Below are 15,476 nucleotides of genomic sequence, written 5' to 3'. Positions count from 1 at the left end.
GTTTGGATAATAGCCAAGAATCCGGAGAAATAATCATGAAGTGTGACTAGCCCGGACATATTCTCTGAGAAAGAAGGAAGTTGCAAGAGTGTGAATATATAACTATAAATTAAAGTTAAAAGCAGACCTTGTGTCGCCAGGCCGTCACTGTTAAGTCTAACCTGACGGTTGGTAAATATCTAAGATAGAATACATGATAAGTAAACAAACAGGCCCCGTGGAAAAGATACAAATAACAACGCAGTTCGCCGAATCAGACGCCGTATGCCCAATCATAATAGCCATAATCCGTGAAGGCAGGTGGCGGAGAAGGTGGGTTCACATCATACAAAGAAGGATGGGGTTATAATTATAAGGGTCATAATCATGAGGGTCATAATCATGAGGGTCATAATCATTGAGAGAGATCCGATGACTGAGAGTACAAAGCATGGTTGCTCTGAGTAGATGCCGGACTTGCAGCGGTTGTATTGGCAGCCTGCTCACTTTCTGTGGGAGGCTCAGCACGGGTGTGGAAGGGGAATCGATGATAGAATGTTAAGTTTTCACAGGGACAGGCATCATACTTCGGCATGGTGAGAGGATATGGAACAACTTCTGTTGATAGCTCCACCGCCAAAGCTTTGAATTTGGATTTGAAAGTCGCAACTTCGGCACGTAACACCAAGCTCACCGTACCTTCACTGATATTTTCTGGGATTTGGCATATCACAGAGCGCAGTTGGAAGGTTTCCGTCCTCGATGTCGTCAAGGAGGGGACTGAGTTGTAGAAGCATGCCCTCCTCGTGTCGGAATGTAAGTTTCTGGAGACTCTCTGGGAGGATGATCCATTCGTCGATATGCCCAAACATTGAAGTAAAGGTGATTACGACCTCACTGAGAACAGCAAATGGATGGAGGATAATGCCGTAGTCTGTGCCCCAGTAAATGTCTAAATCCACGTACTCCAAAGATTCAGAGTGCAGAATGTTCAATTTATCAGAAAAGAACGAATAGTCATCCATGTCATACTGAGTGTCTAGTACGTCTGACGAAGGAACTCTGATGGTAAGCCGTTCCAAAGCACGTGGAAATCGAATGATGAGCGCGAGATCGTGAGGAGTGACCTCACAGTTGAGAAGCAGCAACTCTTTCAGACTGGTGGCACGATTGTCAATTGATGCTTCTTCCAGCCCAAATCTCCGAAATCTAGCACCAGTGATGCAGAGCTTTTGCAAATGGGGGAGTGTGAAAATGGTCTCATTAAAATTGATAAAAGGTTGATACATGTCCGGATTGAGATCCGAATCGGTGCCAATGTGGCCTGTTTTTGTTTTTGTTTTTGTAAAATTAAATCCTTTAGATAAGTCTTGCGATTGGGTAACTTACATGTTCGCAGTGCGGGAATTAAGTCTTGGAGGTAGTCTCGGCTAAAGTATGTGCGCTCGGCCAGATCTTGCGCCAAACCTTGGAGCGAAAAGTCCTCTTCACAAGGATGGAATCCAAGGCCGAACGAATCCGACGCATCGCCAAGAGGGTACCCTCGATTACCCATATCCGTCAGGAGATCTTCCAGATATGATTCTGGCACACCCAGGTACTCGAACGCGTTGGAGATTTGGGTGAGCACTTCTTGGGATTCTGTTTGTGGCGAGTATTCGGTACTTGGGTGGAGAGTTTTTCTCATGACTAGTGTTTCCAGGCTCGGCAATTTGGCGAGGGCCTTGTAGAAAGGCTCGGAGTAGCCAGCGAAGTCTGCAAAGCCCATATCTTCAGCATGTCTCACTTCCTTGACAAGTGCTGCCAAGTCTGGCCGACCGGAGATAGTGTTGGCGAAACGGCGAGCATTCTCCAGCCGCCTTAGTCGTACAGGCTGGTAGATAACAAGGTTAAGTTCTTGATAAAAGGATTTGCATGTCTGTGCGAGGATGCTGATATGTTGTGGGCTTTCCTCGCGAAGATACTGAAAGATCATCAACCAAAGCTCCAGCGGGAAAATTGAGAAACCCCCGGCCATAATTGCCGGAGTTCAATTGGAGTAGCCTTGGAAATCCCGGTGAATCTTTGATAGTCAAATAACTGCACAAGTACGGTCCACCAGTAGGGGCGTGCCAAGATTGAGTGGATGCAGCCATGTGGTGTGTCCACGGGTGTGCCCACAGATGCCCAGGTGGGGGAATATACTTACGTAATAGACTCGACCGCCCCCGGGGGGCCCGGGGCCCGAGGGCCCGGGGATGCCGAAGTACCTCGATCGTTCCCTCTTAAGGGGTTCTCCTATTTCCGAATATGGTTACTCCTGCTCTTTAGATCAGGTTTCGGTTTGGAGCGGTTCAAACGGACAAGAGCTGAAACGCTATATATTATTACTGATGCAAAAATAACCACACCCTCTGAACCCTCGCAAGAATCAACCCCTAAACCGTCGCACAATCGCGCGAAACTTGAATCCTTAGCAGCGTAAAATGATTATACACACAAAATACTATGTGGACCTGACGACCAAGCGATTGCTAGTCACAGGGGTATTCTCGATCATGATATATATTTGATGAGGCTACTACCAGGGAGAAAGCAGAGGAAGGAATCTTGATATTCAACATATGGGAAGATATTTATAACCTGAATCTAGCAAACAATGGGAGATCTGATCATCAAATCACTTTCCGGTCGATAATATACTGGACATAAAAGGATCTTGAAATTAATGTCGCAGCCAGAACGCGCGCTAGAGTTTGGATTAAGTGGGCTAACTTTGATCGGCTAACACCAGGCTCGGTTTTTTTTGCGGCTGATTAAAAGGGGCGTCAGGGTGATTATCCCGAACCCCCCGAGTTCTCGAGCTTATCTCCTGAGATCGCCATCCATCTGCAAGACTGCTGATCACATCCATACAACGCAGCATGGCGGCCAGGATTTCCCGAAGCCTGCCACAGGTCAACCGCCGTGTTTTCGCGGGCTTATCTTCCCGCGCGATACCGCGCGTTACGAACGCCAGTGCCCGTACTGGCTTGGTAGCACATCGCAGTACCCGGAACCTCGCGCCTTGGTCCTCGCGCGTAACACAGACCAAGATCGCGCGATACCTCCATACAGATTCTGACTCACCAGTCAACCCAAATGCCTCCGTCGTCGACGTTACCACTTATGAAGGATCCACCCTGACGAAGAAACATTGGGGGAGCCAGGACTCACCAGTTGGTACGGTCCCAGTCTCTGCGCCGCTGTTACCTCACTAACGAAATCAGTGGATGCCTTGATTGAACCGCAAACTGTCTTGCATTTTATCGAATTCATAGCGAATGGTATTCTACCGAACGGGAAGAAGACCGACTTAGCTTTACTCAATCAAGATGAATTCCCACTGTTCATGGCTCCAAGTTCAGAGTGGGCGCCTGCGCCGTTCAACAAGGCCACGATTTCAACTGTGGACAATGCGATGAAGCAGATCATGGACCGGGACGATCTGAAGGGGCTGTGCCGAATTGGGGAGAATATACAATTTCTTAAAAGTCGCCTCTGGGGAGGCCTTGCCCCCGTGCCCGCATCGCGGTGGCAGGAAAAAGATCTCAACAACCCGGACAATTTCACGATTGCCCATGAGTACCTGACTTCCGTCATTGCCGTCTTTGAGTACCTAAACATTCCTCAGATTCGTACTAACATACGCGATACCTTCAACGGAGTATCTGGCAACTTGGGAGAAATGCAGGAGGCCTTGAATGCACGGCGCAAGGCCCAGGGTGGCCTTTCTCCCGAGATTAACCTTATTGCTCTTTGGGAACAATTCATTCGCGCACAGTACGAAGTCATGACCAGCACCGCCCACTCTTGGGTCCTGGCGCGCGTTGCCGAACTACGTGAACGGGCATTGGACGGCTTCAGTGCAATCCCGGATGAAAATCCAGACGACCCACAAATGGCGGTCGTCTCACAGCGGTGGATCGACCTCATTGCCGTCGTTACAATGGCAGATTTCAATATTTGGCTGTCCATGGATGGGTATAACGGCTACCATCCGCCCTCCGAGATCGTCGCTGGGCTACACAACCCGAACCTAAAGAATCAAGGAAAAAACTACGAATTTTCCAAGCTCATAGTTGACCGACTCGCAAAGTGTATCGAGGCTCAGAACGAGGCTGCGACGGTTCAAGGTCCAAGTGCGAATAATAGTGACGCAGCCCGCCGCGAGCGCCTTTCTATTAGCACAGTAGTACAGGATGAACTGCGTGAAAAGATACGTGGCCGCACGCCATCCCCGCAGCCACCTGTACAGCCCTGGATCCAGAAACTGCTTCGGGTGCATGAGGCGAGCTTGAGCCTGGAACCGTGGGAGAGACAGAACTATGGCTTCGGATTAGTGATCTACCGCGCAGCCCACATTTTCTCCGATGAGCAGTGGGAAACCCTAAAGCGGGACCTGGAAGCTCACTTGTCGGCATGGGGTGATGACGTCCAGGGCGCCGACGAGATGAAACCACTGCTCAAACTGCATTGGTTCGACTGCAAGGAACTAGGCTTCGAGACACTCAACCCCGTAAAATCGGCAAGGAGGTTCGACAACCCTTATTTTTCCCATTGCAATATTCACATGAACAAGAGACTAATGCTGCCCACAGACACTTCCAAGAAATCCGGTCCTCGGACGAGTGGAGCCATAAGATAGCACCATCTGTTTTCCTTCTCATCGATAACGTGGGCGGAGCCTCATATATCGACGAGGAATATCGCGCCTCTTACACAAAGGACCAAGACTTCCTAAAAGGGGACTTCCAAGGCCATGTTCTGGCTGTCGATGCAGACTTTAATGATAGCGCCACTGGAAGCGAAAGTGCAGGCGACATTGCCGATGAAGACTCCCAGTATGAAGACTTGAAATACCCGGGTCGAATGCGCATTCTGGGTAACCTAGTCTGGAGCGAGCTCTATCCTATGCTGATGCTGCAATCTGTGGTACTTCAAAATTTCTGGCTGCAGGCGGGGGCACATCCGAGGAAGGTATATACGGGACCTACAGTGCCGAGTCAGGTTGAGCCATGGAAGAAACAACATGTCCTAAAGACCCTTATGATGAATAGCTTCGTGGAGTTTCTAGAAGAGAAGAACCCCACCCTAGCAGGCAAAGTAAAAGGGATGAGGAAGGATGGTGTTATTTAGTTTATGGAAACGACATCCATCCATAAACCGTTATTGCAGGTATGTATACATATCATGTGATTAGGGTTTGAAAGGAGCATATGTTGCTGACTTGGAAGCCGGGCACTTCCAAGATTGTATAACTAAATAATTGTGAATACAACATTCGATCCGGAGGTAGAGTAGAATAGGCAGTCGTCCGATATAATATCCACGGATGTAAAAAGTACCCTAGAAGAGATATTACATTATTCCAAGACACTAGGCAAGCCTAGAGCGAGATTTCTGTCAAATAATAACCCCGAGCCACGGCTGAATGCGAGGTGGAGTATCATCTAAGCTCCGTGAGTGGCTGATTTCTCAGACAAACGCTCTTAGTGCGCCTCGGCACTTCCAACCTTGGAAGGTCGGGCCACGCCCATCAGATAAGATTGAGTGGGCAGTTTTATCTTAGACTTTTCCATCTCTTGGCAATCATATTTTCTCTCTTTTTCTGTTTCTGTTTTCCCCGATGTTCTTTTTCTTCTTCTCTGCATAGGTGATTTGAGTCGTGTGATTCTCATTCTGCACGATTATCATGTCGCTCGTTAAAGAGATCAACGTTGATCACCCCGTCAGTGGGGACTCGAAGAATCCCCGCAACGAAGCCGTCCCGCTGGATGAGCCTGCCAATCTGCTGGGTCAAGGCAGTCCGGGTGTTCGTCGCATTGAAGTTATTACATCGCACTTCCGATTGACTGATCGGATCTGCCTGTTTTTTGCCATTTTCTTGATCGCTTATGTGTACGGCTTAGATGGAACTGTTCGTTACACATACCAGGTACGTATTTCGCATTTCCGACGTCAAGACATATCGACGAGAACGAAGCATACTGACATGGAATGTTTTGGATAGCCCTATGCTACTCAGAGTTACGGCCAACACAGTCTTCTTGCGACCATCAATGTTCTTCGCGCCGTCATCGCTGCTGCTGCACAGGTATAGAAACCCAGAGACCAACAACTCATCACACTAGCTGACCTTTTTCTTCACAGCCTACTGCGGCGAAGGTTGCCGATGTTTTCGGCAGAGTAGAACTTATCCTTGTCTCGATCCTCTTCTATACCGTGGGTACTATCGTGGAGTCATGCGCAACGAGCTTGGAGGGGTTTGCTGCGGGGGCTGTTATCTACCAGGTGAGATATGCGATATGCGCCTATAGACTCTCAGTCTGTGTCTAATATTGTCTAGATCGGATACACCAGTGTGATGCTTCTCGTTGAAGTCCTAATCGCCGATATCACCTCTAGCCGATCTCGTCTCCTATTCTCCTACGTCCCAGCCTTGCCCTTTATTGTGAGTGCTACATGTACTCCACATACCAACAACAACATATTAATTCACTGCATCTACTTTAGATAAATACCTGGATTAGCGGCAACTTGACGGCTGCAGTTCTCAAGGTCACCAACTGGCAATGGGGCATTGGCATGTTTGCTATCATCTATCCCGTGTGCGCTCTCCCACTCATTACAGTCCTTTTCATCGTCCAGCGACGTGCGAAGAAGGCTGGAGCGCTTGAATCATACAAGAGCTCTATGCAGTTACTTGGAAAAAGGCAGCTGGCTGTAGAACTGTTCTGGCACCTGGACATCGTTGGTAACATTCTGTTGATTGGCATGCTGGCATGTATTCTTGTTCCCTTTACCCTCGCTGGAGGTGTAACTTCACAGTGGAAGACAGCAAAGGTAATTGCGCCACTTGTCATTGGTGTTTTGCTGATCCCGGTCTGGATTTTCTGGGAGAAAACCTGCCAATACCCGATGTTGCCATTCAAGGTAAGTCAAATATTCCAAGCCACGCGCATGATTTTTACTGACTCGCTTTGGTTCTAGCTTCTCCAAGACCGTGCTGTCTGGGGTGCCCTTGGAATCCCTGTTATGCTCAACACTGGTACGTTCTTCAGAAAATCATCCGTGATCGAGATTTAATATTATTTTAGCGTGGTACCTGCAAGGAGATTTCCTTTACACGGTGCTCTACGTGAGCTTTGACGAATCCATTCTCAGCGCCACTCGGATCACATCTCTTTACAGTTTTGTTTCCGTTATCACAGGTGTTATTCTCGGCCTCATCGTCATGAAGGTTCGCCAATTGAAGCCCTTCATCGTGGCCGGAACCCTCCTCTTCATGGTTGCCTTCGGAATCCTTATCTATTTCCGAGGTGGTGTTGGGAGCTCCAGTCACTCCGGTGTCATTGGTGCGCAAATTCTGCTTGGTATTGGTAGGTTATCGTCTGCGCCCCAGAGTTGGTTGAACACATCTAACAAATCTCCCAGCTGGTGGAATGTTCCCCTACCCGGCCCAAGCCAGTATCCAGGTTGCGTCTAGACACGAAAGTAAGTATTCCTTGCCAGACTTTGTCTTATTAAATAAGGAACCCGAATGCTAACAATCCCATAGATCTCGCTGTGGTCACTGGTCTCTTCCTCGCCGCCTACAATGTCGGTAGCGCACTTGGAAACACAATCTCCGGCGCAATCTGGAACCAAGTCTTGCCTTCCGAACTGAATTACAGACTCGGTAACGAAACCCTCGCTGCGTATGTCTATGCCCAGCCTCTTGTGTTTGCAGCAGCCAACCCTGTGGGTACGCCCGACCGAGACAACGTTATTCTCGCCTATCAGAAGACACAGCGTCTGCTGTGTATCACGGGTATCTGCTTGACAGTTCCGGTGATTGCCTTCGCCCTGGTTATTCGTAACCCGATACTCACGAGGGAGCAGACTCTTGCCAAGGCGGAGGAGGAGAGCGGTGATTCTGATTTTGCTCCTAGGTGAAACAGGGGTACGTTGAGTATAGATACAACCTGGTTTCCCTTGACATATATATCTTGCCAAAGGATGTTTTACTTTATTGGCTTAGTGTCTGAGCGAAATAACCTTCGAAGTCAGAGACACCAGGTGATTGGAGGTTCATGTATTTTATTCAGTCTCGATATATCGCTCTGCTTGTCCTCGGGTTGGCCTTCATGATCCCGGGGCCGTCAAGACCAGCCCCAATAATCATAAATATCTTCAATTTTCCAACTGTCGCTGCTCCACTCCTCGTACCCCGCTTTCATTCAACACGTATAATAGTCTACTACGTCTGTATTACAACCCGAAGCTGACACAACTACCTAGACCAACTGTCCAGTATCTATACGCCCCCCCAACCCATAAGAGAAACAGTTCGCTAGTCACGTCCCTTTCACATCATAATGAGCAAGGCTACGACGACAAAAGGCTTCACTTGCCGCTCAGGAGAGCGAACATTTATGCAGGGCCAGGGGAGGAAGAAGAAGAGTCTTATGAATTCAACTAGGACAAGCGGGGTATTTCCAAGGCTATTGGGTGTAATAAGAGGTCAAGGACCAGGCCAAAATCAGCCCATACGCCTTCGTAGTCGTACCATTGATGTTTCCTGAAGTAGCCGGTTGCCGATCACTGCTACCGTCCAATAAAGAAATCCACTGTTGATCACTCCTCGGTCCTCGGCGATGGTAAACAGCGACAAAGACCGATCGGAGCAACCTCCCGCTACCCCCGTCGGAATTTACAAATACGACGCGGATGTTAGACCCACTTGGATGCAGAAAGAACCTTGAAAGAGACCAGAGAAAGATTAGATCAAAGCAAACCGCCGATCTTGCCCTTGGACGGGAAAATCGCATCTATTTAAGAGAGAAGACGCCATCCGACCCCATAATGTAGCCATCTCTTCCCACGCTCATTGCTTTGTTGCAAGTTAAGCTTAATTATCATTCAGCCACCATATTCTATACATATCACGTCTACCAAAAACAATGCCTATCACTACCATTCCCCCTGAAAACAATGACCAACCCCACCGAGTCCTCCTCGTCAGTGTGCCCCGCACAGCCTCGAATCTCCTCTTGAAGATTCTCAACATCCGCAACCAACCCAATGTCCTTACCAGCCAAAAGAGCGGTTACTTCTTTCAAGATGCCTTCACAAAAGCCACAATGGACGGTTGCATCAACAAGCCGCTAGACCAATGGACAACAGACGAGAAGAGCGAGATCAAAGCCGCCATCCAAGAGTGCTTCAACAACCTAGAAGACTACTCCACCCAGGCCCGCGCCGAGAAGAAGATAATGTTTGCCAAAGAACACGCCTTCTGGTTCGTCAACCCGGGATTCTTCACGAGCGCCGTTGACGGTGCCCCAACGCCCGGACCCGAGCAACTGAAAGAGTTCCACGTATCCATGCCAGAACGCTACGGCTCCTCGCAGACTTTCTCTGCCAATAACAAAACCTTCATGTCGGACGAGTACCTGCGCACCTGGCAGCTGGCCTTCGTCATCCGTCACCCGGCACTAGTTTATCCGTCGTTGTATCGCGCTATGCAGAAATTGTCCAAAGTTGGTATCATTGACGATGACGGTATTAAGGGAGTGTCAACCACGAATATGACCATGGAATGGACACGGAAGTTGTTCGACTGGTGTCTTGAGCAGCCGGATGAGGTTGTCACCCCTTTGGTTATCGATGCCAATGATGTGATTCATAACCCCGCTGCTGTGGTTAAGTTCTGTGAGAAGGCTGGTCTGGATACCACGTCCATGCAGTTTGAGTGGAATGACTCTAAGAAGATATCTGAGAACTGGACGACTGGTGCGCACGCGGCTAATCCTGGGGAGCTGGATTCGGGTAAAATTGCTGCTTCTATCATGTTGTCGACTTTGGAGGAGTCGACGGGTGTTGTTAAGAATAAGGCTCCGACATCGGTTGATATTGATGCGGAGGTTGCTAAGTGGCGTGTTGAGTTTGGGGATGAAATTTCTGAGCTGCTTGAGATGTGTACTCGAGATTCCATGCCGGATTATGAGTACTTGAAGGCTAACAGAGTTACTGTCTAAATTGACTTGTGATTTATTCCTCACTTTCGCATTCCTTTTTCAGAGTACTATTAATGAATGCATGGTTACACGGAAGTGTTGTTTGTCAGTGCTCTATTTGTCCACATGGGTTATATCAAACAGCCCATGGTAATATGTGCTGTTAGAATATTTGCACTCTTCCTGTTACTTTATCTTTCCGCACGTAAATGGCTCCATCCGTCAGCTCAGGAAGGTCACTACTTATCTAACTACCACTCTTACTACTGTCTGGCTTCTAGTATCTGAGATCATCGATATCAGTTTCCCCACAAAGGGGTTATCCATCGACTTTCATCAATTTTCATCAATTTCCAAAGCTACTCATCATGACAGAACCAGTTATTGGTATGGGTGCCCCGCATGATCATGACTATCACGCCGTTGAACAGTGGATAGCGGCGAATTGCAACCAAGCGACAGATTTGCCTGCCACCGGTGCATTCGAACTTCCCGTAATCGAACCAGCTCTCAACTTGGATTCTAATTTTGGCCTCTGGTATAGTCAGGTTGTCCAGGTCTTGAAGTGGCACAACCTTTATCGTCTTGTTGATCCCGATCAGAAGAGGCCCTTCCGTGATCACCCCAACTCTGCATTATGGTTGCAGCTCACCAAACAAGTGAGAGCGTGGCTAGGCAGATGTATTGACCCTGACTTGGAGCAAGAGCTTGTTGTTGAAGACAACAAGGTGGAATACGCCGATGAGTTTATGAGGGTGCTCAAGGACCATATGAAGAGTTCACGTCGTGGCGCTATAAAGCGCGCGTGTTTTGATATCTGGGACGCTCGGCTCGAGGATCTCCCCACAATTAGGGAGTTTGTTTCTGTATTGAAACAGAGACTGCATTCAGCCATTGATCTCGAAGCCAACATTCTCCCTTACCATGTGTTGATTGTTATACTGCGACAGCTAGAGACCGTGCCAACGTTAGACGCTTTTGCAATGTCTGAAATCCGGAAGTTGGAAGCCCGTGCAAACCCTGTGGCGGACACAACGATGGCGGATTTCTATGACGCTTGTACTGCGATTCTCAACTATGTGGAGGAGAAGGAACTTGACCCGGAGGTAGCAACACCCTCGGTAGCAACACCCTCGGCGCATTCAAAGGCCGTTGATTTCCTTCGAAAGTGAAACACCTACAGGCTCGCCTACTAATTGGACAATGCCGATTTCCGTCGACATCAGACCAAGGCACACGCAGGCTTGAACAACACACTCGTGTCTACCCATGATGATGTTATGAAAGAAATATGACCGGGACCCATGGGCCAAGAATGTTCATTGGATGGTGATATGACGAGGATGGGTGTCTAAGGTGGAAGAATATTGGCTTGGCTGGCTGGGTGGGTGTCTTTGATAGACGCCTAGATACCACTTTCTAGACAGACATAAACGAAAACCCATGACATTGAAGGTTCTTCTGCTTCCTATAATTTTATCGTAATACATTTCTCAATTGAAGTCACCTTCCCACTTACAAATATATATATTGCGGCGCAAACTCCGATAATTTGTCTTGCTTGGTCATTTCCGCAAATCTACCCGTGGAGCAGAGTCACATAGAATGCCTTGGTTCTTTTTTATACATCGAACCAAACATACTCTGATTTCCATAAATCACTACGCGTGGACGTTATTTCACCCAAGGAGTGGCCAATCGATAGTGTGGGGGTTAGGAGCTGCGTGTCAATCCAACCCCGCCTTCAAATGAGGCTGAGCTTTCTTTTGCATATCCAACAGCTTATTTTCGTCCCTGAGCTCCCCAACTTCCCCAAACCTTCTCAGCTGGCCCTTTGTGTTTTCGCTACTGAGTGCCAAGATGAGCTTTGGGTTTGGCATCGGGGACTTCCTCGCAGTTATCCAACTCGCCAACAAAACTCGAAAAGTGTTTGTCGATGCACCTGTTCAATTTAAGAGCATTTCCGATGAGTAGGTCCCTCCTAAATTTAATTTTACCTACCTCAATCCATTATACCTGATGTACTAACAAAAATCGTTAACAGAGTGAGAAGCCTCTCTCTCTCTCGTACTACAAGATGTAGAGATCGAGATATCTGCAAAGGAGCTTAGCAGTCAGCAACAGGCTGAGCTGAAAGAGATATCAACGGGTTGCAACGAGGTCCTTGCCGATGTTTTGAAGAAGATTGAAGACTACACGGAGCTGTCTACAACAAATGATGCCAAACGAAACATCGCGAAGCGGGTGTGGAAACGCCTGAAATGGGAACCGAGCGACGTCCAAGAACTCCGCCTCCGAATAGGCACCAACATCGCACTCCTGACTGCATTTAATGGACAGATAACTAGACGAGGTGTGGAAAAACTGGTGCAGCATCAAGACGAGGAAGCGCGCCAAAAAGTCCTTAATTGGATCTCCCCCTCAAATTATGCCACTCAGCAAAGTGATTACATCGGTCGACGCAAGGAAGGTACTGGGCAGTGGTTCCTGGACTCATCTGAGTTCAAAGATTGGGTCTCCGGTTCAAAACAAACGCTTTTCTGCCCTGGTATCCCAGGTGCCGGTAAAACAATTCTAGCATCTATCGTGATTGACGAGCTCCATGATCGATTTGGAAATGGAGATGAGGAAGTTGCTATTGCATATCTCTACTGCAATTTCAAGCGTCACGATGAACAAAGCGCTGTTGAAATGTTATCAAGCATTTTAAAACAATTGGTGCCAGTCATCGTTGCCTAGTAGCATCCAAGAGATGTATGCTAAACATGTGGCGAAAGGAACAAGACCGGGAATGGGCGAACTATCCATGGCTATCCAATTACTATCACAGCCTAGCAACTTTGCAAAGGTCTACATTGTAATTGACGCTCTGGATGAGTGTCGAATGTATGATGGCTCGCGAACAAAACTCTTGAATGCGATCTTCGAACTTCAGGATTCTTGCAACACAAACCTTCTTGCTACTTCCCGGTCTATTCCTGAAATAACTGAAAGGTTCAAGGAAAAGCCCGAGCTTGAGATCCGTGCTAGTACGGTCGATGTCATGCGATATCTTCAGGGAAATTTGGAAATGCTCCCAGCATTTGTTTCACGAAATCCGGAATTACAAAAGGAGATTTCAAAAGAAATAACTGAAGCTGTCGATGGGATGCAAGTGCATACTTGGTTTCGGTGCTAAAGAAAACTCAAGGATTATTTGCTGTTCTCTAACATAAGAACCTAGGTTCCTACTCGCCCAGCTTTACCTCAACTCTTTAGTCGGGAAAAGATCACCTAAAGCAATCAGATCCGCACTAAAGGACATGTCGTCAAGTACAAAGCAATACGATTCCGCCTATACCGATGCAATGAAGCGAATTCAAGGACAAGTATCCGATGAAACAGAAATGGCCATGCAAGTCCTCGCCTGGATCACCTGCGCCAAACGACCGCTCACTACGGTGGAGCTACAAACTGCACTAGCAGTCGAAATAGGCGAGTCGGATTTCGACAAGAGCAATCTCTCCGATCCAATTGACATAGTCTCAGTCTGTGCAGGCTTAGTGACAATCGACGAACAAAGCAATGTCATCCGACTGGTGCATTATACAACCCAGGAATTCTTCGAGCGCAATCAATCAACTTGGTTCCCAAACGCAAACTGTTATATTGGCAGCATCTGCGTGACGTATCTGTCATTGGATATTTTCAAAACAGGACATTGTCAAACGAGAGGAGCTTACATCGCGCGTAAATCACCATCCTTTTGGAGTTTATGCGGCTCATTTCTGGGGTTATCACATCCGAGAGCGCGAATCAGACGGAGAGCAATATATCAGCGAAGAAGCAATCATTGAACTGCTGCTAGACAGACCGAAAGTCAACTCCTGTGTGCAGATTATGGACAATGTTGATCGCCAGCTCCACCCATACGAGGTCCGTTTTAGAAATAAAAACTATTTACCAATCACCACGCAGCTTGCTACAGCTATGCATCTTGCGGCTTACTTTGACTCGCTTGATGTGACCCGAAAGTTAATTTCAGCTGGTGGTCCAGTGGACTGCGTGGATGCTACTGGAATGACCCCTTTGTCATGGGCAACACAACGGAACCACCCCGATGTTATCATATTACTTCTAGCAAATGGCGCAAATCCGAACATCAAAGACAACCGAGGCATGACCCCTATTTTTTGCAACCAGGTCCGGTCATGAACGAGCACTGCAGTTACTACTCGAAGGAAACTGCGATTCGCTGCATAATGATGATATGGATCGACCACTACTTCATGCTTCAGCTAGGAGTGGGTCAGAGGAGGTTTCCCGTCTTCTTTTGAAGCATGGGCTTTCCGCACACGCAGAAGATGACGATGGCCACACTCCATTATTTCTAGCTGCTTCAATCGGTCATTTAAATCTGGTGCAGCTTTTCATTGACTGGGATCGGGATATTGAGACCCAAAGTATTGAATTGGATACCTCAATGTCAGCGGCGGCGCAGAGTGGGCATGAGGCTATAGTTCAATTTCTCCTGAACAGGGGTGCTGACTCCAATAATTCCCACCTCAAGAATTTCACCCCACTTATGTACGCATCAGCATCAGCCAATGCGTCAGTAGTACAACTATTGTTAGATTGGGGTGTTTATTTGGAGATCAAAGACGATAGGGGTCTGACTGCACTGAGTCACGCAGTAATGGGTAGGAGTACAGAATCAGTGATTCAGCTCCTCCTAGAGAAGGGCGCTGATATCAACACCAAAGACAATGCTAGTCGTGGTGTGGTTTTCTATGCAGCCTCGGAGAACAGATATAACAATCTCACTGTTCTTTTTACTTTGACTAATATCAGGGACATTCACCACCCCGATCTATATGGTCGAACACCTCTACATGTTGCTGCAACCCGCGGTCATTTACAATCAGTTCTTACACTTCTGAAAAGCGACGGTGTTGATCGTGAGGCTCAAGATGAGTTCAGTCGCACACCACTATCCGACGCTGTTGTGCGAAAGAGATCTGATGTCGTGAAAGCCCTGGAGAAATTTTCCGAGACAGGCTCTCAATTGGCATTTGAGTCAGTGGTTGAAGCCACCTCTCAACTGGAGGTGGAAGTAGATTGTGATATTTGTGGGGTTGATATATTGAAGGGCGAGGCTTTCTACTATTGCACCATTTGTAATGGAGCGGACTTCGATATCTGCGAAGTGTGCTATCATCTCGGGGCACGATGCCTGGATTCTTCACATCAGATGGGGTTACGGCACGAAAGAGAACTTGATCCATGGTCGCATTGAGCGTGGTGCAGCCTACTCAGACAAAGCCTATAGTAAAGACTTGTGATACAGAGCAGGAGAAAGAGGAGAGAAGCTATGGGAGACCAATGAAGATAAATGAAAGACCACGGAGGACTAGATCTTTTGTTCCGCTGTGGAGAAGATGGAACTCATTCACCTCGGGAAAAGTATCAACAAGACGGTGAAATCATCCTGTCAAAATA

At 47.8% G+C, this 15,476-nt stretch overlaps 6 protein-coding genes across 6 annotated transcripts; 5 read left to right on the top strand and 1 right to left on the bottom strand.

The window, feature by feature from the left end:
* Positions 1 to 394: 394 nt before the first annotated feature.
* N7455_000869 (uncharacterized protein) lies at positions 395 to 2,114 on the bottom strand (the record flags this gene model as incomplete). The annotated part of the gene is made up of 5 exons (XM_065603891.1): positions 395 to 683; positions 713 to 737; positions 761 to 1,303; positions 1,369 to 1,925; positions 2,071 to 2,114. 5 exons carry the CDS (start codon positions 2,112 to 2,114, stop codon positions 395 to 397), a joined length of 1,458 nt encoding a protein of 485 aa, XP_065462382.1.
* Positions 2,115 to 2,882: 768 nt separating this feature from the next.
* On the top strand, positions 2,883 to 5,136 carry N7455_000868 (uncharacterized protein; the record flags this gene model as incomplete). The annotated part of the gene is made up of 3 exons (XM_040961775.2): positions 2,883 to 3,180; positions 3,228 to 4,533; positions 4,599 to 5,136. The coding sequence occupies 3 exons, from the start codon at positions 2,883 to 2,885 to the stop codon at positions 5,134 to 5,136; spliced, it is 2,142 nt and encodes a 713-aa protein (XP_040807767.2).
* Positions 5,137 to 5,692: 556 nt separating this feature from the next.
* On the top strand, positions 5,693 to 7,935 carry sit1 (putative siderochrome-iron transporter Sit1; the record flags this gene model as incomplete). The annotated part of the gene is made up of 9 exons (XM_040961769.2): positions 5,693 to 5,935; positions 6,011 to 6,094; positions 6,151 to 6,291; positions 6,347 to 6,451; positions 6,514 to 6,933; positions 6,991 to 7,048; positions 7,098 to 7,379; positions 7,435 to 7,494; positions 7,559 to 7,935. 9 exons carry the CDS (start codon positions 5,693 to 5,695, stop codon positions 7,933 to 7,935), a joined length of 1,770 nt encoding a protein of 589 aa, XP_040807795.2.
* A 1,007-nt stretch (positions 7,936 to 8,942) lies between these two features.
* Positions 8,943 to 10,019, top strand: N7455_000866 (uncharacterized protein; the record flags this gene model as incomplete). Its single annotated transcript, XM_040961789.2, has 1 exon — positions 8,943 to 10,019. The coding sequence occupies one exon, from the start codon at positions 8,943 to 8,945 to the stop codon at positions 10,017 to 10,019; it is 1,077 nt and encodes a 358-aa protein (XP_040807769.2).
* Positions 10,020 to 10,366: 347 nt separating this feature from the next.
* Positions 10,367 to 11,170, top strand: N7455_000865 (uncharacterized protein; the record flags this gene model as incomplete). Its single annotated transcript, XM_040961754.2, has 1 exon — positions 10,367 to 11,170. The coding sequence occupies one exon, from the start codon at positions 10,367 to 10,369 to the stop codon at positions 11,168 to 11,170; it is 804 nt and encodes a 267-aa protein (XP_040807794.2).
* A 688-nt stretch (positions 11,171 to 11,858) lies between these two features.
* N7455_000864 (uncharacterized protein) lies at positions 11,859 to 15,273 on the top strand (the record flags this gene model as incomplete). Its single annotated transcript, XM_065603890.1, has 6 exons — positions 11,859 to 11,968; positions 12,110 to 12,736; positions 12,834 to 13,169; positions 13,222 to 13,525; positions 13,695 to 14,185; positions 14,280 to 15,273. The coding sequence occupies 6 exons, from the start codon at positions 11,859 to 11,861 to the stop codon at positions 15,271 to 15,273; spliced, it is 2,862 nt and encodes a 953-aa protein (XP_065462381.1).
* Positions 15,274 to 15,476: the final 203 nt, after the last annotated feature.

The sequence above is a fragment of the Penicillium solitum genome (assembly GCF_028829755.1).
Source record: "Penicillium solitum strain IBT 25940 chromosome Unknown utg000001l_segment0_segment0, whole genome shotgun sequence".
Lineage (NCBI taxonomy): Eukaryota > Fungi > Ascomycota > Eurotiomycetes > Eurotiales > Aspergillaceae > Penicillium > Penicillium solitum.
This window is presented reverse-complemented; position numbering and strand designations above follow the sequence as displayed.